Source organism: Doryrhamphus excisus, linkage group LG15, assembly GCF_037039965.1.
Source record: "Doryrhamphus excisus strain RoL-2023G ecotype Guam linkage group LG15, RoL_Dexc_Guam_v1.1, whole genome shotgun sequence".
Classification (NCBI taxonomy): domain Eukaryota; kingdom Metazoa; phylum Chordata; class Actinopteri; order Syngnathiformes; family Syngnathidae; genus Doryrhamphus; species Doryrhamphus excisus.
Genome location: NC_136371.1, coordinates 1,755,816 through 1,777,366, shown reverse-complemented (window position 1 = coordinate 1,777,366; position 21,551 = coordinate 1,755,816). Strand labels below are relative to the sequence as shown.

At 41.2% G+C, this 21,551-nt stretch overlaps 1 protein-coding gene across 2 annotated transcripts in view; it reads left to right on the top strand.

Annotated features, from left to right (window-relative positions):
* Nucleotides 1–11,970: 11,970 nt before the first annotated feature.
* LOC131104556 (serine/threonine-protein kinase WNK2) overlaps nt 11,971–21,551 on the top strand; it is a 29,314-nt gene continuing 19,733 nt past the window's right edge. The window contains exons 1-4 of one of the 2 annotated variants that reach the window (XM_058051865.2): nt 11,971–12,427; nt 12,665–13,418; nt 20,975–21,147; nt 21,233–21,453. In XM_058051865.2, coding sequence (XP_057907848.2) covers nt 12,843–13,418; nt 20,975–21,147; nt 21,233–21,453 — 970 coding nt within the window. In that variant the 5' untranslated portion in view covers nt 11,971–12,427; nt 12,665–12,842. The remainder of the gene's footprint in view (nt 12,428–12,664; nt 13,419–20,974; nt 21,148–21,232; nt 21,454–21,551) is intronic. The other variant, XM_058051863.2, reaches the window with a different exon arrangement.

Here is a 21,551-nt window from a genome sequence, read left to right as displayed (position 1 = left end):
GGACAGGAACAAAAGGAAGTCCACTTCCTGTCCAAAAGGAAACTCCACCAGAAGCTGATAAGGCCAGTTTTACTGTTGAACTGACACACATACACACACACACACACACACACACACACACTCACACTAAATAACCCACTAGTGGATTGTGTGGCTTGTTTGAATAGTATGTTGGATTGCTATGATATGCTGTGATGTTGCATGTTCTCCCCGTGCATGCGTGGGTTTTCTCCAGGTACTCCGGTTTCCTCCCACATTCCAAAAACATGCTAGGTTAATTAGCGACTCCAAATTGTCCATAGGTATGAATGTGAGTGTGAATGGTTGTTTGTCTATATGTGCCCTGTGATTGGCTGGCCACCAGTCCAGGGTGTACCCCCGCCTCTCGACCGAAGACAACTGGGATAGGCTCCAGCATGCCCCGCGACCCTAGTGAGGATAAATGGAAATGGGAAAAATGTGATCCATATCCTCTCAACTGTCAAGCTCTGCAATTCTGTAATCATCAAATAGAACAGCAGAGGTCGCTGTCGTCCTAAAAACAACATTGCATGCAAAGTACTGCAATTGCTTTGCTCATATTACAAACTTGCTTCATCTGCAAGTGACTTTCCAGTTTCAATTCATTCATTCATTTTCTATCGCTTATCCTCACAAGGGTCGCGGGGGTGCTGGAGCCTATCCCAGCTGTTGTCGGATGAGAGGCGGGGTACACCCTGGACTGGTGGCCAGCCAATCACAGGGCACATATAGACAAACAACCATTCACACTCACATTCATATCTATGGACAATTTGGAGTCGCCAATTAACCTAGCATGTTTTTGGAATGTGGGAGGAAACCGGAGTACCCGGAGAAAACCCACACATGCACGGGGAGAACATGCAAACTCCACACAGAGATGGCCGAGGGGGGAATTGAACTCCTGTCTCCTAGCGCTAACCACGTGCTAATTAACCACTAGTCCGCCATGCAGCCCTCCAGTTGAAATGATTATGATGAGTGAAAGTTGAGTTTTGACTGAAAATAGAGTGTATGTTGTGTCTCTCCCCAACAGTGGTAGTGGACAGTAACTAACTATATCAGAGGTCTCAAACACGTGGCCCGCGGGCCAAATGTGGCCCGCAGGACTCTAGTTTGAGGCCCCCGCCTTGATATGAAAGTTTAATGTTAGTTTGATATGGATGCTGTATGGTATCATGTACCCAGAAAAAATGATTACGTTTGATTAATGTTCATGTTAAAGGTTAAATAACTGTTAATAGTTATCCTCCCTATCCGTGTGGAAGTGGTAAGTTTTTGGCTATTTAAGTTGAAAGGAAATAACTTGAAGGCTACCGTTTAGGTCGCTAGCTCTCTAGTTTGCGAGTTAGCATGTGTCTCGAGACCCTGCAGTTGCGCAATATGTTGTAAATATAAAGAGTATAAATGTGACTATAGTCGTGTTTTGTCATGTCTACAGGGCTCTAATAATGCTTTGTTCATTTTAATATGAAAAAAATCATTTGTCTACCCACAACTATATGTGCTTTCTTAAGTTTTTATTATTATATTTATTTATTTATTACTGATTGATTGATTTTTTTATTCTTGATTTGTTTATTTATTTTTCATCTTATTTTGTGTAGAAAAATAAAAAGTAAGATATTTGAGAACAGTGGAATGTTTTATCAGAGCTTTTATTGTAGAAAATTGGAACCAAAGTGAAGTTTTTAAACATTTTTTGTTTTTAATAAATGCGTTTTTTTTTTTTTTTGGAAAACCTGATGCGGCCCAGTCTCACCCAGACCCTAGCTCCAGTGGCCCCCAAGTAAATTGAGTTTGAGACCCCTGAACTATATGAATCAATGATGCCGGTCAGCAAGTGGAGGACCCACAGGTGTTTATGACACATCTTTATTTATACATCCGTCTATAAAGATCTACCCTGAATGGAGCTGTGTGTCATCAATGTAGTTCTTTGCTTGTCTGGTCATCGCTATGGTTACCAGTGATAGTTGTGGAGGAGGACACGGCTACAATGTGGGTTTTGTATCGGAAAAGGTTATTCAGAAAACGATGCTGAAGAAGCGAGATAGGGTTGTGCAGGCGCTACTGTTGCAAATAGAATTATACAATTTTTAAATTGGCTTTTGTCCTCGTGGGCTAGAAGCCACTTATGTGGAGAAAATAAGCGTTTATTTTCTTGGGCACTCATTAGGCTTCTGTTAGGCTTCCACCAGTGATGCTTGTGGAAGTAATTATAGCTTAAGTTTGTTGTAACATGCTGTTGTGTGCAGCTGGATCTTTGCTGTGTGGGCTCTGACTCACTTGCTTGTGGACCACACAAAAATCATAGTAGAAGGAACCATTGTAGAACAAAAATATAACTTAACGGCCTTGCACCTTCGTATTTATCTGCTTTTACCATATCAACCCCTGCGGACCCTGCGGTCCTCCGGTACTGGCCTTTTAACAATACCAAAACCCGGGACCAAAACCCACGGTGAGGCACCACTATGACCCCCACGTGTGGAACAGCCTGCCGGAGATCCTCAAGACTGCGGAGACTGTTGATATTTTTAAAAAAAGATTAAAGTCACACCTTTTTAATCAGGCTTTTAACTCATATTTTTAAACTTTTCTTATGTTTTTATCTTTTTAGTCCTATTTTATGCTCTTTTAACTCCAGTGTTTCCTCAGGGGGGGGTCCTCCACACTTGGGGCTGTGTCGGGTCTGCCATCCTTGGGTCCCTTCGACCCGGGCCGGCTGGGGGTTCCTGCCTTTAATGTGGGGGTTGTTTTTCCTTTTCATTCATTCATTCATTTTCTACCGCTTTTTCCTCACGAGTGTCGCGGGGGGTGCTGGAGCCTATCCCAGCTGTCTTCGGGCGAGAGGCGGGGTACACCCTGGACTGGTGGCCAGCCAATCACAGGGCACATATAGACAAACAACCATTCACACTCACATTCATACCTATGGACAATTTGGAGTGGCTAATTAACCTAGCATGTTTTTGGAATGTGGGAGGAAACCGGAGTACCCGGAGAAAACCCACGCATGCACGGGGAGAACATGCAAACTCCACACAGAGATGCCCGAGGGTGGAATCGAACTCGAGTCTCCATAGCTGTGAGGCCTGCGCACTAACCACTCAACCGCCGTGCAGCCTCAAACATGACTAAGTATTGTAGATCAAGCAAGAATAAACATTGTGTGTAGAATATTAATTAAAGTCTAAATACTTTTGCAAGTTTTTATGCAAAAGTAAGTTAGTCAACTAGCATGTTTTCGGAATGTGGGAAGAAACCGGAGAAAACCCACGCATGCACGGGGAGAACATGCAAACTCCACACAGAGATGGCAGAGGGTGGAATTGAACCCCGGTCTCCTAGCTGTGAGGTCTGCGCACTAACCACTAGACCGCCTGTTTTTTCCTTTTAATTGTAGTCATTGTTTTTAATTCTGTAAAGCACCTTGTGTTGCACGTCTATAAGAGCTATACAAATAAAGTTGATTTGATTTGATTGTTAGGCTGGGTACACAATATGAGAGCCATCAGTTCAAGCAGTGTGGAAAAAAAACGTGATATCCGCGTAATTAAAAATTGAAACCAAACTGGTGTGTGTGTGTGTGTGTGTGTTAGAGAGAGACACTGTGGTCCAGCAGTCTACGCCAGTGTGGGTCACTGGAGCAACGCAGGTCACGTGTGCCCGACTGTTGTCTCCACATTCCTGTTTGTCCATTGGGAACAAATATGGTGTTGTTTATGCATCAGACCTTTTTTTTGTCATGGGCTCGCTCATCACCCTTGTTTTTTTTCTCCCGATGCCTGCAACACTGCAGGACAATAACGTTTGAGTAAATAAGCCGCAATTGTTTTGTTTTCGTGTGTGAGACTTGTTTTCCGGTGGAACCTTCTGTGAGAGGCTGGAGTGGTCAGTGTGCTTGTAGGTCAGGTAGGGGATTGCAAAGGTCACATCAGGGCACGGCCAAAAACATGCTGACTGCGTGGGCGTCTACTGTGGAGCGGGAGAGAAAATACCTGTTTATATTGAGTGAATTGAAAAAAAGGCGTACACAAATTTCCCATAATCATCATTAGTGTGAATGAGAGGGACCCAAGTGGAAGAGTGAGGTTACAGGGAGAAGAGATACAGAAGGTGGAGAATTTTAAGTACTGGGGGTCAACAGTTCAGTACAATGGAGATTGTGAAAAGGAAGTGAAGAAGTGTTTGCTTGCATAATTCACCGAGCGAAAAAAAAATGTCAGATGTGATGATGGATAGAAGAGTTTCAGCTAAAATGAAAGTAAAGGAATACAAAACTGTGGTGAGATCAGCCATGTTGTTTGGTCTAGAGACAATACCACTAAAGAAAAGACAGGGAAGAAGAACTGGAGGTAGCAGAGATGAGGATGCTGAGGTTCTCATTGGGAGTGACCAGGATGGATAGGATCAGGAACATTCATTCATTCATTCATTTTCGACCGCTTTTTCCTCACGAGGGTCGCGGGGGTGCTGGAGCCTATCCCAGCTGTCTTTGGGCGACAGGCGGGGTACACCCTGGACTGGTCGCCAGCCAATCACAGGGCACATATAGACAAACAACCATTCACACTCACATTCATACCTATAGATAATTTGGAGTCGCTAATTAACCTAGCATGTTTTTGGAATGTGGGAGGAAACCAGAGTACCCGGAGAAAACCCCGGGGAGAACATGCAAACTCCACACAGAGATGGCTGAGGGTGGAATTGAACCCTGGTCTCCTGGATCAGGAACAAGTACATATAATGGTTTTATTTCATTTGAACATGCATCAGATTACAATTGAATGCATCCCATAATCAGTTCCCAGTTCCACATGTCCAAAAGGAGTAGGAATAAGCAAAGCTTATTAAATCCTACCCCTCCATCTGGTACTTTTACAATCACTAACTGTTACATTTGTTCACTTCCTGCTTTCCAAAATACAGTTTACGTTTTTTTTTTTTTCGGCACCTCGTACCGAAGTTGGAGGTGATATGAGCATCCAATGCCATAATGGGTACCATAGTAAGTGTCAATATAGTGATATATATAGCACATCATGACTGGTTCAAGACTCTTCATTCTTGTATTTAGCAAATTTATTTTATTTATTAATTTATTTAATTAAGTTTTATTAATTTTTTTTAGTTTTTAAACATTTTTTAAAATTTTTTATTTTTTGTCCCGTACCAAAGTAGGAGGTGATATGAGCATCCAATGCCATAATGGGTACCATAGTAAGTGTCAATATAGTGATATATATAGCACATCATGACTGGTTCAAGACTCTTCTGCTTACCAACAAGCAAGCAAGCGTTTTAAAACTGATTCTCATCAAAGGAAGATTGTGTGCGTTTGTGTGCGTGCATGATTAACAAAGGTTAAACGGTATTCGGACCCTGCCTGGATGTGTTTGTGTCTGATCTGCCCTCGCCAAGCGAGCTCGGGAGGGGTTTGTGTATGTAGGCCAGCGGGATCACGCACCACTGGCTCCATTTGACTCAGATGGATCCACAGAACAGAAAGGGGGTGACAGGCTATGGGATGGAGCAATGGGGTTCAAAATAACCAATGGAAGTGAGAGTGGAAGAATGCTGCCTGTGTTTGATATATCGGTGGAGATGAGGGGGACCGCTGGGGGCTAGGAGCAGGGAGGGGTTTGGGGGGGGTCAGGTGGAATCAAAAGGTCCAGGCATTTAATGACTCTCACATGCTGACTGATCTCACATGCTGACTGACCTCTTTTCTGACACGTGGTCCTTTGAAATGCAAAGCACAAGAGGCCCACCATGATGGATGACTAACAAGCAATTACAACTTGTGTATGATCATTGCAGGACAATTAAATTCACTCCTGTTTTTTTTGGTTTGAGAAAAGCGAAATGCAACCAAAATGAAATTTCTTTTGACTACAAAAGCCATCTTCACTCACTAAATGTACTGCAAAAAAGGCCAGTCAGGATAATTCATAATGCTGCCTACAGAGAACATACTAACTCCTCATTTCTAAAATCACAAATACTTCAACTTGCTGATATAGTTCATCTTCATAAAGCAAAAAATAACCAATTACCTAAAAATATCATAAAATACTTCTCTACAAGAGAGGAGAAATATGATCTCAGGGAAGAAGTACATTTGAAACACTTCTATGCTAGGACTACGTTATGCTAGCCATAGCATTTCAGTATGTGGAATCAAACTATGGAATGGATTGAGTAAGGAAATCAAACAATGCACAACGATGAGCCAATTCAAGAAACAATACAAGCAGTTGATGTTTGCTAAATACAAGGATGAAGAGTCTTGAACCAGTCATGATGTGCTATATATATCACTATATTGACACTTACTATGGTACCCATTATGGCATTGGATGCTCATATCAATTCATACTTCAGTACCTGGTACATTATTAAAAAAATAAAACAAAAAAAACCTTAAACTGTATTATGGAAAGCAGGAAGTGAACAAATGTAACAGTTACTGATTGTAAAAGTACCAGATGGAGGGGTAGGATTTAATAAGCTTTGCTTCTTCCTACTCCTTTTGGACATGTGGAACTGGGAACTGATTATGGGATGCATTCAATTGTAATCTGATGCATGTTCAAATGAAATAAAACCATTACCATTAACCATTACCAAATCCTACCCTGGGATACGTTTTTTTTGCACAGTATATTTATGTCACGCCATGCACAGGACACTCCCACGAGAGCTGACAACAGCACTAAAACCGAGTGAACTCTGACCTGGTGTCAGACCAGGTTCTCATGGTAACAGATGCATCCTTGGTAATGGGTTGTTTGACAGGAGTCGATGGAGTTGACATCGCTGAGGAAGGGGGATTGGTGGTGGGTAACAGTTTCTAACTCGCTGCAGGCCTGGATTCTAAGGATAAAACACAGAGGACTGAGTGGCGGTCACCTAAGGAGTAGATACCACCAGATGCTGGTACCACCAGGTACCGGCTCCTGCACTACTAGAGAAAACCTCATTAGCTAAACTCTTTTTGTCGGCACAGCGATGGATGGAAAGCCTGGTGGACAGAGACTATGGAGAGAGAGAGAGAAGTATCTGGAGCAGACATTATGCAATAAAATGACATATATTGCATTTTGTTTGCATTTGCATCGATACAGTAGTGAGGAGCCCGTTAACATCTGGTTAGCATTCTGAGGCAATTAGCGCAGCAAACAGCCCATTATACAGAAATGACCTTTGAAAACAGATCCATCAGGGCAGCAAAGGGAAGACGGACAGTAAAACATTTCAACAATCCACTATGCTAAGGGTCTAAGGATGCACATGGAGTCAAATATTCACAGCAGGATATCTCGATCTGGACACAATTCCATCTGATTAGTGTGCATCACTTTTTTTGACCCAAAAAATCAGACGCAGATACGTCTTGTTTCAACCACACCTAATGGTTTCTATAGAACAGGGGTCTCAAACTCAATTTTCCTGGGGGCCACTGGAGCTAGGGTCTGGGAGAGGCTGGGCTGCATCAGGTAAAAAAAATACAATAAAATAAAATAAAAAAATATATATATATTAAAAACAGAAAAAATATAAATAAAATATAATAAAAATAAATGTAATAAATATGAATTATATTAAATATTAATAAATATATATATAATATAATAGTCTTCAATGCTTCTGCTATACCCTCCACTTTTTCAGTGCTTTGGTTCTTTGGAAAAGCTCTGATAAAACATTAAATTATTATAAATTATTATAAATTAATTTTTATTTATTATTAAATTATTAAATACATGTTTAATGTTAATTTTTATTTTTTGACACAAAATAAGATGGATAAAATAAATAAGTGAATCAAAAAACAAATGAAACAAATTATTTTTTTAATTATTAAATTATTAAATAAATGTTTAATGTTATTTTTTATTTTTCGACACAAAATAAGTGTAAAACACAGACGCACGAGTCAAATGGCAACTTCAAGTGACACGTAAAACACAATGGTTGTAATAGATGTATCTGCACCTACTTCACCAAAACAAATTCCTAGTATGTGTTTGATCATACCTGGCAATAAAACTGTTTCTGATTCTGATTCTGATTCTGATTCTGATTCTGATTCTGAAGTGGAATTTGCTCTGCAAAGAGACAAATGTGCGCAGTAGAATGTTTTTCCCTTTTTTCTCGACAAAGGTTTTGCCAGTCAAATCTTGCTCTGTTTTGTTCTGTCTCTTTGAATGACAACATTGACGGTTTGAAGGCCAAAATCTTCTGTGAACACAAAACAACCAGAAATCTCTCCCTCACTGCTGGAGCGTCCCTTTTTGTTTTTCTCACAACACACACCTGCAGCTGTGGATCAGCCAAAAGCAGTGAGGTGATCTGAACTGTGTTTCTTCTCTTTCATGGGATAGCAAGAATGAGAAAGAAAACACAGTCAAATGGCCGTGTTTTTAAAGGAGTCACATGTTTGGGATCCGTTTCTGCTAGTTTAGTGATTGCTGTTCCAAGATGATGTACACGGTCTTGTGGTAAATCCTTAAAACGTTCAAAAAACACAGACCTGCCAATCTAGAATTTTTGTATCTTTATGGTTCAGTCAACACAACGCATTGAAGTAATGCTGGTTGCTGACAAATTGACAGACCCTGTCAGTCAGCGCAGTGGCATCTTAAACAATCGTTCAATTGCTCTGTACAAGGTTTTGGTGTTATTTTTATGATGAATAATTCACACTCCATTCCTCATCTGAAACAGACACAAGGGGATGCTGAGCAGAGAGAAATCGGAGGATGTCGATGCGAGGGAAGACAACGGCAACACAGTGGAAGAGTGGATAGATTCTAACAATATTAACTAACCTAATGCTGTCTGCAGAATCTTATCAGCTGCCACTTAAACCGTAGGGAGAAGTAGAGATTTCTCTTTGGCAAACAGTAACAATAACAAAAGAATAGAATATAATTATCTGGAAGTCGGTACATCGGATAAAAACTCCTTGAATGATGTTTCATGAATCAAGTGACACGTACCAATAGAATTAGCATAATGCAGTTATGGATTTGACAGAAGAGGGGCACTAAAAAAAAAAGATTTTAGCACAACTTATGAGTGTGTGATTTAAAGGGGAACTGTACTTTTTGTGGAATTTTGCCCATCATCAACATATATCAAATGTGGCCCGCAGGACACTAGTTTGAGGCCCCCGCCTTGATATGAAAGTTTAATGTTAGTGCGGCCCGCGCAAGTTTGATATGGATGCTGTATGGTATCATGTACCCAGAAAAAATTATTACGTTTGATTCATGTTCATGTTAAAGGTTAAATAACTGTTAATAGTTATCCTCCCTATCCGTGTGGAAGTGGTAAGTTTTTGGCTATTTAAGTTTAAAGGAAATAACATGAAGGCTACCGTTTAGGTCGCTAGCTCTCTAGTGTGCGAGTTAGCATGTGTCTCAAGACCCTGCAGTTGCGCAATATGTTGTAAATAAAAAGAGTATAAATGTGACTATAGTCGTGTTTTGTCATGTCTACAGGGCTCTAATAATGCTTTGTTCATTTTAATCTGAAAAAAATAATTTGTCTACCCACCAACTATATGTGCTTTCTTAAGTTTTTATTATTTGCCGTTTTATTATTATTATTATATTTATTTATTACTGATTAATTTTCTTTATTCTTGATTTGTTTATTTATTTTTCATCTTATTTTGTGTAGAAAAATGAAAATTAAGATATTTGAGAACAGTGGAATGTTTTATCAGAGCTTTTATTGTAGAAAATCGGAACCAAAGCAAAGTTTATTGATTTTTCTGTTTTTAATAAATGCGTTTTTTTTTTTTTTTGAAAACCTGATGCGGCCCAGCCTCGCCCAGACCCGAGCTCCAGTGGTAAATTGAGTTTGAGACCCCTGGTGTAAATGATTCCAAATCATCAGAAACCTACGTCTGTGGTGTACATTACTCTGATGGTACATTCCCACTTGACATGAACGATATCTGTATGATGAGTGTCTGACATGTGAAAAGCACTTTGCAGGACACCACTTAAGTCATGGTGGGAGGAGGCATTTATTATTTAGCTAGTTAAACTTGCTGTCTCTTAACTTGATTGAAAAGTGAATTTCCTCACACTGTCTCATAATGGGGGTCGGAATTCTTTTTATTCTGTACTTTTTTTCCTGAAAACGTCAGCACTATGCTTTCTATCCATCATGTCCGATGAGAAGTCAACTCTCACTCACCTCAACTGCTGGCCCTGTTCCAGATACGGATCGACCCGAGTGTAAATCTAATTTCCATGATTGTCAGCAGGGCTTTTACTTTACAACCTTACAACAGAGCAAAGCAAACACGCTCGCTCTATCCTACTACGGCTCTTGCGAAAATGAAACAGAAGATATACTGTACATGAGACCATTTGCTCATTTTATTGCGCGTAAGAGATTCACATTTTGCATCTGTTGGCTGAGTTGTGACCGTTGTTACAATGAATAAAGACTACTGGAGCATCTCCGTCTCCTCCCTTCTAACTCCAGCGCAGCCATTGGAAATTAAAATGTGCTTTTAATGTGATGTCTATTGCTACGGCCCATTTCCCATCCCTGTAAAACACCGACGCACGAGTCAAATGGCAACTTCAAGTGACACGTAAAACACAACGGTTGTTATTCAAAGTGTGCATTTTACCCAGCCAAGTGAAAACTAAGTAGACAATCTATTATTTAAAACGTCACTCAGGTGTCAACGATTACTTTACTGCTCAGCTGAACCAGACTGTAATCCGAGCCGGTCTGATTAGTTCTCAATGCCTCTATCATTGACTTGTTCTTATGTGGGCATTAGGAAAACAGGGTAATATACTGTCAAAACTAACATTAAACATTTGTAAACAAATCAATACTTAGTGCTGTATTTAGTTATTGTAGCTAAATGTGTTCTTACAAATTAACTGATATCATTGAATATAGTTTTTTTCCTGTCAGTTACAGTAAACAACAATTCCCGGGGTGCTCATTTTTGTAATGGATTATATGGCAACAGGATCAAATACTTATTTTCCACACTGTATATACAGTATCTGTATATAGGTACCCTCTGCAATGCTTTGAAGTACTCCCTGGCCAGGGGTCCTGTACCATGTTTTGAGGACAATGTGTAGTAATGAAGTGTTGTGTATGTATGTATGTGTGTATATATATATATATATATAGTATGTATATATGTGTATGTATGCTGCATATATATATATATATGTGTGTGTGTATATATATGTAAGTATATAAATAGATATTGTAAGTGTATTGTAGCTGCACGGCGGTCGTGTGGTTAGCGTGCAGACCTCACAGCTAGGAGACCAGGGTTCAATTCCACCCTCGGCCATCTCTGTGTGGAGTTTGCATGTTCTCCCCGTGCATGCGTGGGTTTTCTCCGGGTACTCCGGTTTTTCCTCCCACATTCCACATTCCAAAAACATGCTAGGCTATGCTAGTGGCCATGCTAATTGGCCACTCTAAATTGTCCATAGGTATGAATGTGAGTGTGAATGGTTGTTTGTCTATATGTGCCCTGTGATTGGCTGGCCACCAGTCCAGGGTGTACCCTGCCTCTCGCCCAGAGACAGCTGGGATAGGCTCCAGCAGCCCCCCGGTTGAAAATGAATGAATGAATGAAGTGTATTGTATTTTAAGTGTATATGTGAGAAACATTATAGAGGTTACAGCACTAAAACACATCTTTTGCAGCTCTCAAAATGGGTTCCACAATATGAAGCATCCGGTAGAATTTGACTTAGAAAGAATTGGGCTAAGGGTGGACTAAAATAAACTAAAGTCAATACCAGTCACCTTGAATAACTGGAAGTATTTGTATACATTTGCGGTGGATTCAAACGTACTGTATATCCAGTCCATCTCCGGTTCAGTGTGATTGGACCGCTCATCTGTCAGTCATCAGGGGCGTGGTGCAAAGCGAGCGGAATAGAGGGGCGGGCATTTGTGTGCCACGCCGGTGCTGCCGAACCTCAACGTAGACAGAGGATGGGAACACTAGTCCGTATAGTGTATCTGTCGTGGGGACTATTATTGTCCTCCGCGGTCTAAAGCGGCACGACTCCAAGTGACGCTGTATGTGTGTGTGGGGGGGGGGGAATGCGACGAAAGGGAAATCGGATACATACGAGCACTATTACTATTTCTTTTCAGTCGGTATGTTTTTGGGCTCAGTTCCCAAAAAACGGGGTTCAAACATACTTCACCAGGAAACGTCGAGTAACCGTTGAGGAAATGAGAACGATATGCAGATAATCCATATTTCGTCGCGGAATAATGGCTAATTTATCTTGAGCCATCTTTGATGAAGCCGCCCATCGTTAGCATCACTTAAAAGCAGGATATTGGAGCGGTCTTGTATGCTTTTCTTACCAAGGTAAGTCGTACCTATATCATTTAATACGAATATACTATGTCCAAATGATAATTGTGGCGTAATTTAAAAACTAGCGCTATTGCTAATTCGTGCTTCAGCCTGCACATGATGGCTCCTGTCGAGGTGCGTTTAATTTAATCACCTGCGTTACACTTACTGAGTTGTGTGAAGTTTGTGGCTGAATGAAAGTAATACCAACTGTTTTTTTTTCACTCTTTGGGATTATTTCTTTTGCAGCTCTTCATAGTGGATACATCTCGCATGTATCACCCATGAAAGTGTTGTTGAAGGTGTCTGTTGAGCAACTGCGTCACCGAGTGGAAGCTGTAGGTATTCATCTTTAAGGTGCATATTGGGAAACATACCCATGACACCTACGACATGCAAGCCAAAGGGACATAAGTCTTGAATCACCATGGAACCGGAAGCTACTTCAAACTCACAGGACCACCCAGGATTGTCCGAAGCCATGGATGGTGGAAGCCATGTGGACTCCATGGTGAGAGGCGGCAGCGAGCCTTTGTTCAGTTATCAGAAGATTGTGCATCAGAGGTTCATCAGGAGGAGTCTGTGGTTCTCGGACACAGATGAGCAGTCCTTTGAGGTCCCTGAATGTGATCACAGGCTCCTGAATATAAACCTGCGAACAATTGTAGGCAGGACTCGAGGGGCTGGTGGGATACAGGAGGACTCCAGCACTGAGAGTCAAGGTGGGCACAAAGGCAGCGCTACAGAAAGTGCCAGTGCTGAGGAAGAACAGGGGAGAAGTGAGAGAGATGTACCCAATGCCACATGTGGTGATGTGGGCAAAACCGCTATCAAGGCAGCCAAGGAGGAGACCGAGGAAGAGGCAGAGATGAAGGCTGTTTCCACATCTCCAGGAGGACGTTTCCTCAAATTCGACATCGAGCTTGGGAGAGGGTCCTTTAAGACTGTCTACAAGGGCCTGGACACTGAAACCTGGGTGGAGGTTGCTTGGTGTGAGTTGCAGGTAAAGTAGACAACATTTTATTCAGTAATTCATTCATTTTCTATGTGGGTCCTGGGGGTGCTTGTGCCTATCCCAGCTGTCTTCGGGCGAGCCAATCACAGGGCACATATAGACAAACAACCATTCACACTCACATTCATACCTATGGACAATTTGGAGTCACCAATTAACCTAGCATGTTTTTGGAATGTGGGAGGAAACCAGAGTACTCGGAGAAAACATGCAAACTCCACACAGAGATGGCCGAGGGTGGAATCGAACGCCGGTCTCCTAGCTGTGTGACCTGCACGCTAACCACTCATCTGCAGAGCAGTCCTAGACCACATTTATTTAACCTTTATTTATCCAAAACATACTAGTAACTCCCAGCTGTCTTTGGACCATAAGCGGGGTACATCCTGGACTGGTGGCCAGCCAATCACAGAGCACATATAGACAAACAACCATTCACACTCACATTCACACCTATGGACAATTTGGAGTCGCTAATTAACCTAGCATGTTTTAGGAATGTGGGAGGAAACCGGAGTACCTGGAGAAAACATGCAAACTCCACACAGAGATGGCCGAGGGTGGAATCAAACATCGGTCTCCTCGCTATCTGGCCTGCACGCTAACCACTCATCCACCGTGCAGTCCTAGACCACATTTATTTAACCTTTATTTATCCAAAACTTACCAGTAACTCAACCTGGGTAAAGTAAGGAACAGCCAACAAAAAAAAAACATCTGTTATGTGACAAAGTTGACACAAATCTCTCAAAATATTCGCATGCATTTCAAGCGGCTCTACTCTGTCATAATATGTAATTATCCCTCACTCAATACTTTGGCAGGCATACTTGCAAGTGATGAAATGTAAACTTGTATTCACAGCAAAGGATTTCAACAATAACCATTAGCAACACTCAATACAGGATATAGGAAACTGCGTTCTGTTGCATTGGTCAGACAGCAAAATCACCTCATCAGCATATTAAGTAATGAGAATTGTTTAAGTCCTCTGGGGCTCCCGCTGGCGACCATTGGGATTTTGCTTGGTTTCTCTTTCTCAGGAGGTTTAGGGCAAGGCATGACCGGTCCTTTCAAAGACGGAAAACGTGCAGTAAATGTTATTCTTTCAGCATTCTTGTATCAGTGTCCATGCTCGAGCACAATCTTCTTCATTCTTTACAGACATTTAAAGCATTTTCCCCAAAATTTTCATTCAGCAGTCTTGTATAAAAATCTACAAAACAGTACATCATATAATAAGAGTTCCTACTCCACTTCACATCAGTTACAATTCATTTGTTCACCTCCTGTTTCCCAGATACAGTTTTTGCTAGGTGTGAATGCATCGGAAAATGACATTATAGTGCGTGATAGTAAATTCCACGATTACTACAATACCTTGTATGACAGTCTTAGTAGTAAAAACCAGTGCATAATAAGTTTTAAGAACACATTCTAATATACCAAGCGTATGATACTAGTGGATGCTAACTGATGCTAACTTAATAGATAACGGCAACAATGTGATGATGAGTAAGTTCAGACGATTTACACACCAGGATGGAGAATTAATGGTCAATGGGAGAGTAATTAGACTATTAGCATCATTTCTATACCATTCTTTTTTCCCCATAAGAGTGATAGGCATAATATTGTATTTTAAATATTGTGTATCTATCTTCCTCATACCTTTTTTAAACATCCTCTGCTTTTACTGTTTCTTAAAATCACTAATTTTTGTACATTGTTTGAGTTCCTTGCTCAATCTGTTACATAATTTGATTCCACTTACTGAAAAGCTGAAAGCTCTCAGCCTTGTCTGTGCAAATAAGTGTAATTTTTTTTGCATAATTTTAGCTATTTGAACATTTACCAAGTCATCAAATTATATTTTCCTTTGAAAACACAAACGTGCCACAAAAACCTCCAGAAAATAAAGTCAGTGTAAGAATAGTTAATATTATAAATGACTCCCCCATCCATACTCCTCAGCAATTGCGCTAATACTATAACTAACTGACAAAATCATGTGGGATGGCAAAGAACACATTCTTACATTCTCCCAGGCCTCATTAAGATTCTTTAGTTTCATCCTCCAAGTCTCCTCCTACACATAACCCAAAATATGCTCAGTGATGTTCATGTCTGGTGACTGGCCGGCCAATCCTGGAGCATCTTGACCTTCTTCACCATCAAAGATTTTAATGTGGAGGCTGATGCGTGAGAAGGAGTGCCACTCTGCTGAAGAATTTGCCCACTCTTGTAATTTGGTGATGAACCGTTCATTAAACTGCATCCCAAATCACAAGTGAGGGCACTCCTTCACATACTTGAACGTTCTAGATATTGATGAAGGTCAAGATGCTCCATGATTGACCAGCTTAGTCACTAGACATGAACATTGCGGAGACGTATGGGTGAGTTAGGGCTGGGCGATATACAGCATCAATATTTATAAAATATTGATATTTCTTTTAAGGACGATATCAAAAACAAGCATATGGTTCATATCAATGTAGACTGGATTTGCCGAGGTGTGCATGTTGCTGGTTTTAATAATAGTAATAATAATAATACATTTTATTTGTACAGCGCTTTTCAAAATACTCCAAGACACTTTACAGAAGAATGGAGTTGAATAAAAGCAAGTAAACAGAGTAGAAGACACACCAAAATACAACATTCATTGGTTAATACACAGTTAAAACATGAGGAAAAAGCGGGGCGGGGCACAGCAGTCAGATATAAAAAGTTAAAAACAGATTTAAAGAGGTGGGTTTTTAGTTGTTTTTTGAAACTGGGAAGGTCAGGGCAAGCACGGGGTGAATGGGGGGGGGTTTATAGCAAAGCCGTCAATTGAAGAAGAAGCGCGGCTATTGAATCAAATAATCATGGCTAATGTCAATGTTTACACATTGCTGCGCTAACATTACCAGCTAACTAGCCAGTTAGTAGCTGATTGAGACGACGCAGTTGTGCTGCCTCGGAAGGCAAGGTCTGTCTTACGGATAATGCATTGCTTACTTTTCTCCCACACTTTTTGAGCACCGATTCCGCTGGGTAGCCATGACACCAGAGCCTGTCTGGTATAACTTCCGGGTTTTCAGAGAAAAACAAAGACTAGTGGAAAAAAAAAAATGACTAGTCCACTATTAAATTAGACATAATCGTGACCGCCCTACTTTACTGTATAATAGTCTTAGATAATGGCGGAAATGTGGATGAACAGCATCTATCTTTTCTACTCTCTGAAACTCTCTTCTGAAAGCGGCCGGCAGTGAATGAGTTAATGATGGTCGCCGCATTCCAGTAGTTTGGACTGGGCATACAGCCAATTTCGATTCCTCCAATTAGCATCTTACGATGTCTAATTTGACATTCACTTTTACACGCCGCCGCCACTGTCGTGTCTGCGTCGCTGTCTCGGGAGTCATAATGGAGAGTTAATTTAAATAGTTAAATAAAATGACAACAAAATTGACGACATTCTTTCATTTGGTCAGATTGCGCAATAAGCAATTAGGAGTAGGCTACTAGGAATTCCTTTGTGTATTAAGTCATTCCTGTAATCGTATTTAAGCAATGCTATTTTCCTATGGGGTCTTCCTGCTTAAGCTGTGTTATGAAATAATGGTTGACGACCTTGTCACTAAGCTATTTATGTAACAAGAGGAAAACAAACAACAACAACAGGTTCATGTTTATGTTAATCAACACTTACCTGTGTTTTCGAGTTACTGTACCTGTGAAAAACAGTCCCCCGGTTCACATCACTAACCTGCACAACTCCATGTCGGCTGTTTTACACTCGGAGCATCTTTGGAGACAAAATTGGTGTCATCATCGAAGCAGATGGTTAAAATGACCACCCTCTGTATCACAGCACCACAGCTATTCATTGCTAATTATATAGTTTTGTGTGTGCGTTAGTGCGTTAATGACATCACCGCCAGCTGTCATTCCTTAGGTTCTGCTGGTTACAGGAATTCCGCTTTGAATTGCTGCTTAGTAATGAAAATGACTATTCTGCATAGATGGTCTGCACAAATCTGCTACTATCATCCTCTCATATTGAGACATAATGCGATTCGTCAGTGAAAAAAGGAGATGAAGTTAATTACTGATTTGCTTTCCTTTATTTCCATGACAAATACTTAATGTGTATTAGTGTAGTCTTTGAAAGGCCTTTATATGAAGATATCAGGTTAAAATGCTAATACAGCAGAACCTCTTTTTCATTGGGTTCGGTTTTCAACAGAAATTAGCGTGCACAAACAAAGCATCCCAGCATTGGTTACTCAATCTCTGTGACGAATGCATCGTGGTTCTTGGGACACGACAGAGAAATTCCTGCCAGGGAATCTTTTAATCATTGTTATAGTGTGTATGTTGGTGGTTTATTTGTACTTATAGAATGCACACAGAATGATGTATACATGATGCCACGTGTACGTAGTATGTGTCCCCGTCAAGCACTGAGCCGTGCGCCGATGAGGCATTCAAGCGCACCGCATATTTCTGAGTGTTAGAGAAATATGTGCTTTTAAAAAAAAAAAAAAAAAAATCTATGAAGTAGGGCTTTAAGCACGATATCAAAACCATCCATATGGTTGATATTGATATATGGATTTGAGCTGTATCTCTCTGATGCCTACACGAATGAGGAAGAAGGGGCGGATTGAAGCTAACAGGAAATAAAGCTAACATGAAAATAAAGAAAACTCAAACGAGAAGGTGTGTCCAAGCTTTTGGCCTGTACTATTTGTTAAGGGACAAATCGTTGTATGTATTATGTAACTCATATACTGTATGTGCATTGCTGCTGTCTGAGGTACACGTTATTGCTAACAAGCAATCATATCCTCATCCTGCTGTTAAGGCCATTGCATACTGTATCAGTATTAGTAACTGAGGTAGCAAGTATGCACCGTACTGATAATTAGAAATGTTTGGGTCAAATATAAGTATTTGTACGGGGGTGCACGGCGGTCGTGTGGTTAGTACGCAGACCTCACAGCTAGGAGACCATCGTTCAATTCCACCCTTGGCCATCTCTGTGTGGAGTTTGCATGTTCTCCCCGTGCATGCGTGGGTTTTCTCCGGGTACTCCGGTTTCCTCCCACATTCCAAAAACATGCTAGGTTAATTGGCCACTCCAAATTGTCCATAGGTATGAATGTGAGTGTGAATGGTTGTTTGTCTATATGTGCCCTGTGATTTGCTGGCGACCAGTCCGGGGTGTAGCCCGCTTCTCCCCCGAAGACAGCTGGGATAGGCTCCAGCACGCCAAGTGGAGTTTGCTCTGCAAAGAGACAAATATGTGCAGTAGAATGTTTTCACTTTTTTCTTGACAAAGGTTTTTTTCAGTCAAATCTTGTTCTGTCCAAAGACAGCTGGGATAGGCTCCAGCACGCCAAGTGGAATTTGCTTTGCAAAAAGACAAGTGTGCAGTAGAATGTTTTCACTTTTTTCTTGACAAAGATTTTTTCCAGTCAAATCTTGTTCTGTCCAAAGACAGCTGGGATAGGCTCCAGCACGGCAAGTGGAGTTTGCTCTGCAAAGAGACAAATATGTGCAGTAGAATGTTTTCACTTTTTTCTTGACAAAGGTTTTTTTCAGTCAAATCTTGTTCTGTCCAAAGACAGCTGGGATAGGCTCCAGCACGCCAAGTGGAATTTGCTGTGCAAAAAGACAAGTGTGCAGTAGAATGTTTTCACTTTTTTCTTGACAAAGATTTTTTCCAGTCAAATCTTGTTCTGTCCAAAGACAGCTGGGATAGGCTCCAGCACGGCAAGTGGAGTTTGCTCTGCAAAGAGCCAAATGTGTGCGGTAGAATGTTTTCACTTTTTTCTTGACAAAGGTTTTGCCAGTCAAATCTTGTTCTGTCCAAAGACAGCTGGGATAGGCTCCAGCACCCCCGCGATCCTTGTGAGGAAAAGCGGTAGAAAATGAATGAATGAATGAATGAAGTATTTGTACGCATTAGCATTTATTTGACAGATAAGGGGTTTTAATGTGCTTCCTGCCAAAACGGTCTGTTTTAATCTATTCCACCCACGGCGTGCCTCCGGTCATACCCACGGCGTGCTGTGATTGGTCACACGTCCGTAAGGGGGCCATGACTAGGTCTGGATCCGGACCGAGGGTCGCCATTTTTTGATGGATGCTTTATACATTATTTCCATATTTCCATACTTCCCTTCTGCTTAGTCACTTTTGCATTTGTGCCTAAATGTAATTTCAGCCAGATTTTGAATTTTAACATGACAATGAATGAATGAATGAGAAAGTGTTTAGTATGGATGCTCCTTTGTCTAGTGTGCATGCACATGGGTGTGAGAGCACATATGCATGCCTATGCGACATTTGCACTGGCTCAGTGTCTCACCCTGCTGGATACAACACTTCAGTGCCCGCATGTGGTGTCTGAATTATGTAAAAGCACCACTGCCTGCTGTGCTACAAAACAAATGGAGATGTGTGTCGTGTGTCGTGCATTTGGGAGGCCAGAAGAAATATTTCCGTAACGGAGATAATGAAAGGTAGACTCCTCCTTAGGTATGTGCTAAGGAGGAACAGGAAAACTGCAGTTCTTGCTTGATTTTGTTTATTTTGCTTAATGCGGGTCATCCCTGAGCCTCTTTTAAAAAGGCGTGTGGTCCAACTGTGCAGTTCTTTTTGGGGATAACCCGGGCCAACTTGGGCAGACCCAGCCCTCCGCTGCTCAGCTTGCCTCAGTAGAAAAAGGGTTTCTGCAGAGGTGAATTATTCATGATTCTTCAGAAGAGTGCAGTGAAAATCCCCATCCTGTATTTCCACACACAAAACCTGATATGCACACTAAGGTTCACACTTCACACTCATCATTTCACACAGCGATAGAGCACATGATGATTCATTTTGAAATATATATATTTTTTTACATCAGTGCAGCCTTGTGCTGTTTTATCTTGCTGGAGTTTATTGTGGGTAAATAATTGAATGTCTTATAGCTTTCAAATTTGTCGTCCGTCTCTGCGAGGGTGGGGTTGTGCATTATGTAAGTCACTGCTGCTATGAGGTGGGGGGAAAAAAAAAATCAACATGCAGTAAAGCAACATTTGGCACTCCCGAGAGCAATTTGCTCCTTGCAGCATCCTTGCAGGGGATGGAACATAGTGCTGCTTCCACAAGATGGGCTTCTGCTCTTTGTGTGCAGGGCATTGTTGCTGATCTAGAAGGGAGTGGTTGGTTTGAGGGGTGTCGAGCGGCAGACAGGTTGCAGCTTGTGGGGGAAGGGTGGACGCTTTAAGGTGGTGGATGAGATGGCAAGATATTGAAGAAAATGGGAAAAGATGGAAGAGATCGATGACACCGGTCCTCTCGCTGCAGTGTAGAGAGGATGTGACCACTGTGATGAATGAGATCCTGAACATACATACGCCACCCTTCTATGAATTTATTTATTGCAGATACAAATGTTTAGTTAAAAGAATAAATGAATGTTATATGTCACTCATAGAGATTTTGCTGACACAATCGCATTAATTTTTTTCCTAATAGAAACTGTCCTTTTTCCTCAGGATCGTAAGCTGTCAAAAGTGGAACGTCAGCGCTTCAAGGAAGAGGCTGAGATGTTGAAAGGTCTTCAACATCCAAACATTGTCCGCTTTTATGACTTTTGGGAGTCTCCGCTCAAAGGGAAGAAGTGCATTGTTTTAGTAACAGAACTCATGACATCGGGGACGCTAAAAACGTAAGTACTGAAGAAAGTTAACAATATCTTATTTACAAACAAGTGTCTGAAAACTGCTCTCTCTCTCTCTCTCTCACTTCTGCAGCTACCTGAAGCGGTTTAAAGTAATGAAGCCCAAGGTTCTGAGAAGCTGGTGCAGACAGATCCTGAAAGGCCTTCACTTTCTCCACACCAGAACTCCTCCAATTATTCATAGGGATCTGAAATGTGATAACATATTCATCACTGGACCTACAGGGTCTGTCAAGATCGGCGATTTAGGACTGGCAACACTGAAAGCAGCCTCTTTTGCAAAAAGTGTCATAGGTAAGGCACAGCGGTTCTTTGCTGGATTTACTGTATTTTCTGGACTATAAGTCGCTCCGGAGTATAAGTCGCACAAGGCCAAAAATGCATAATTAGGT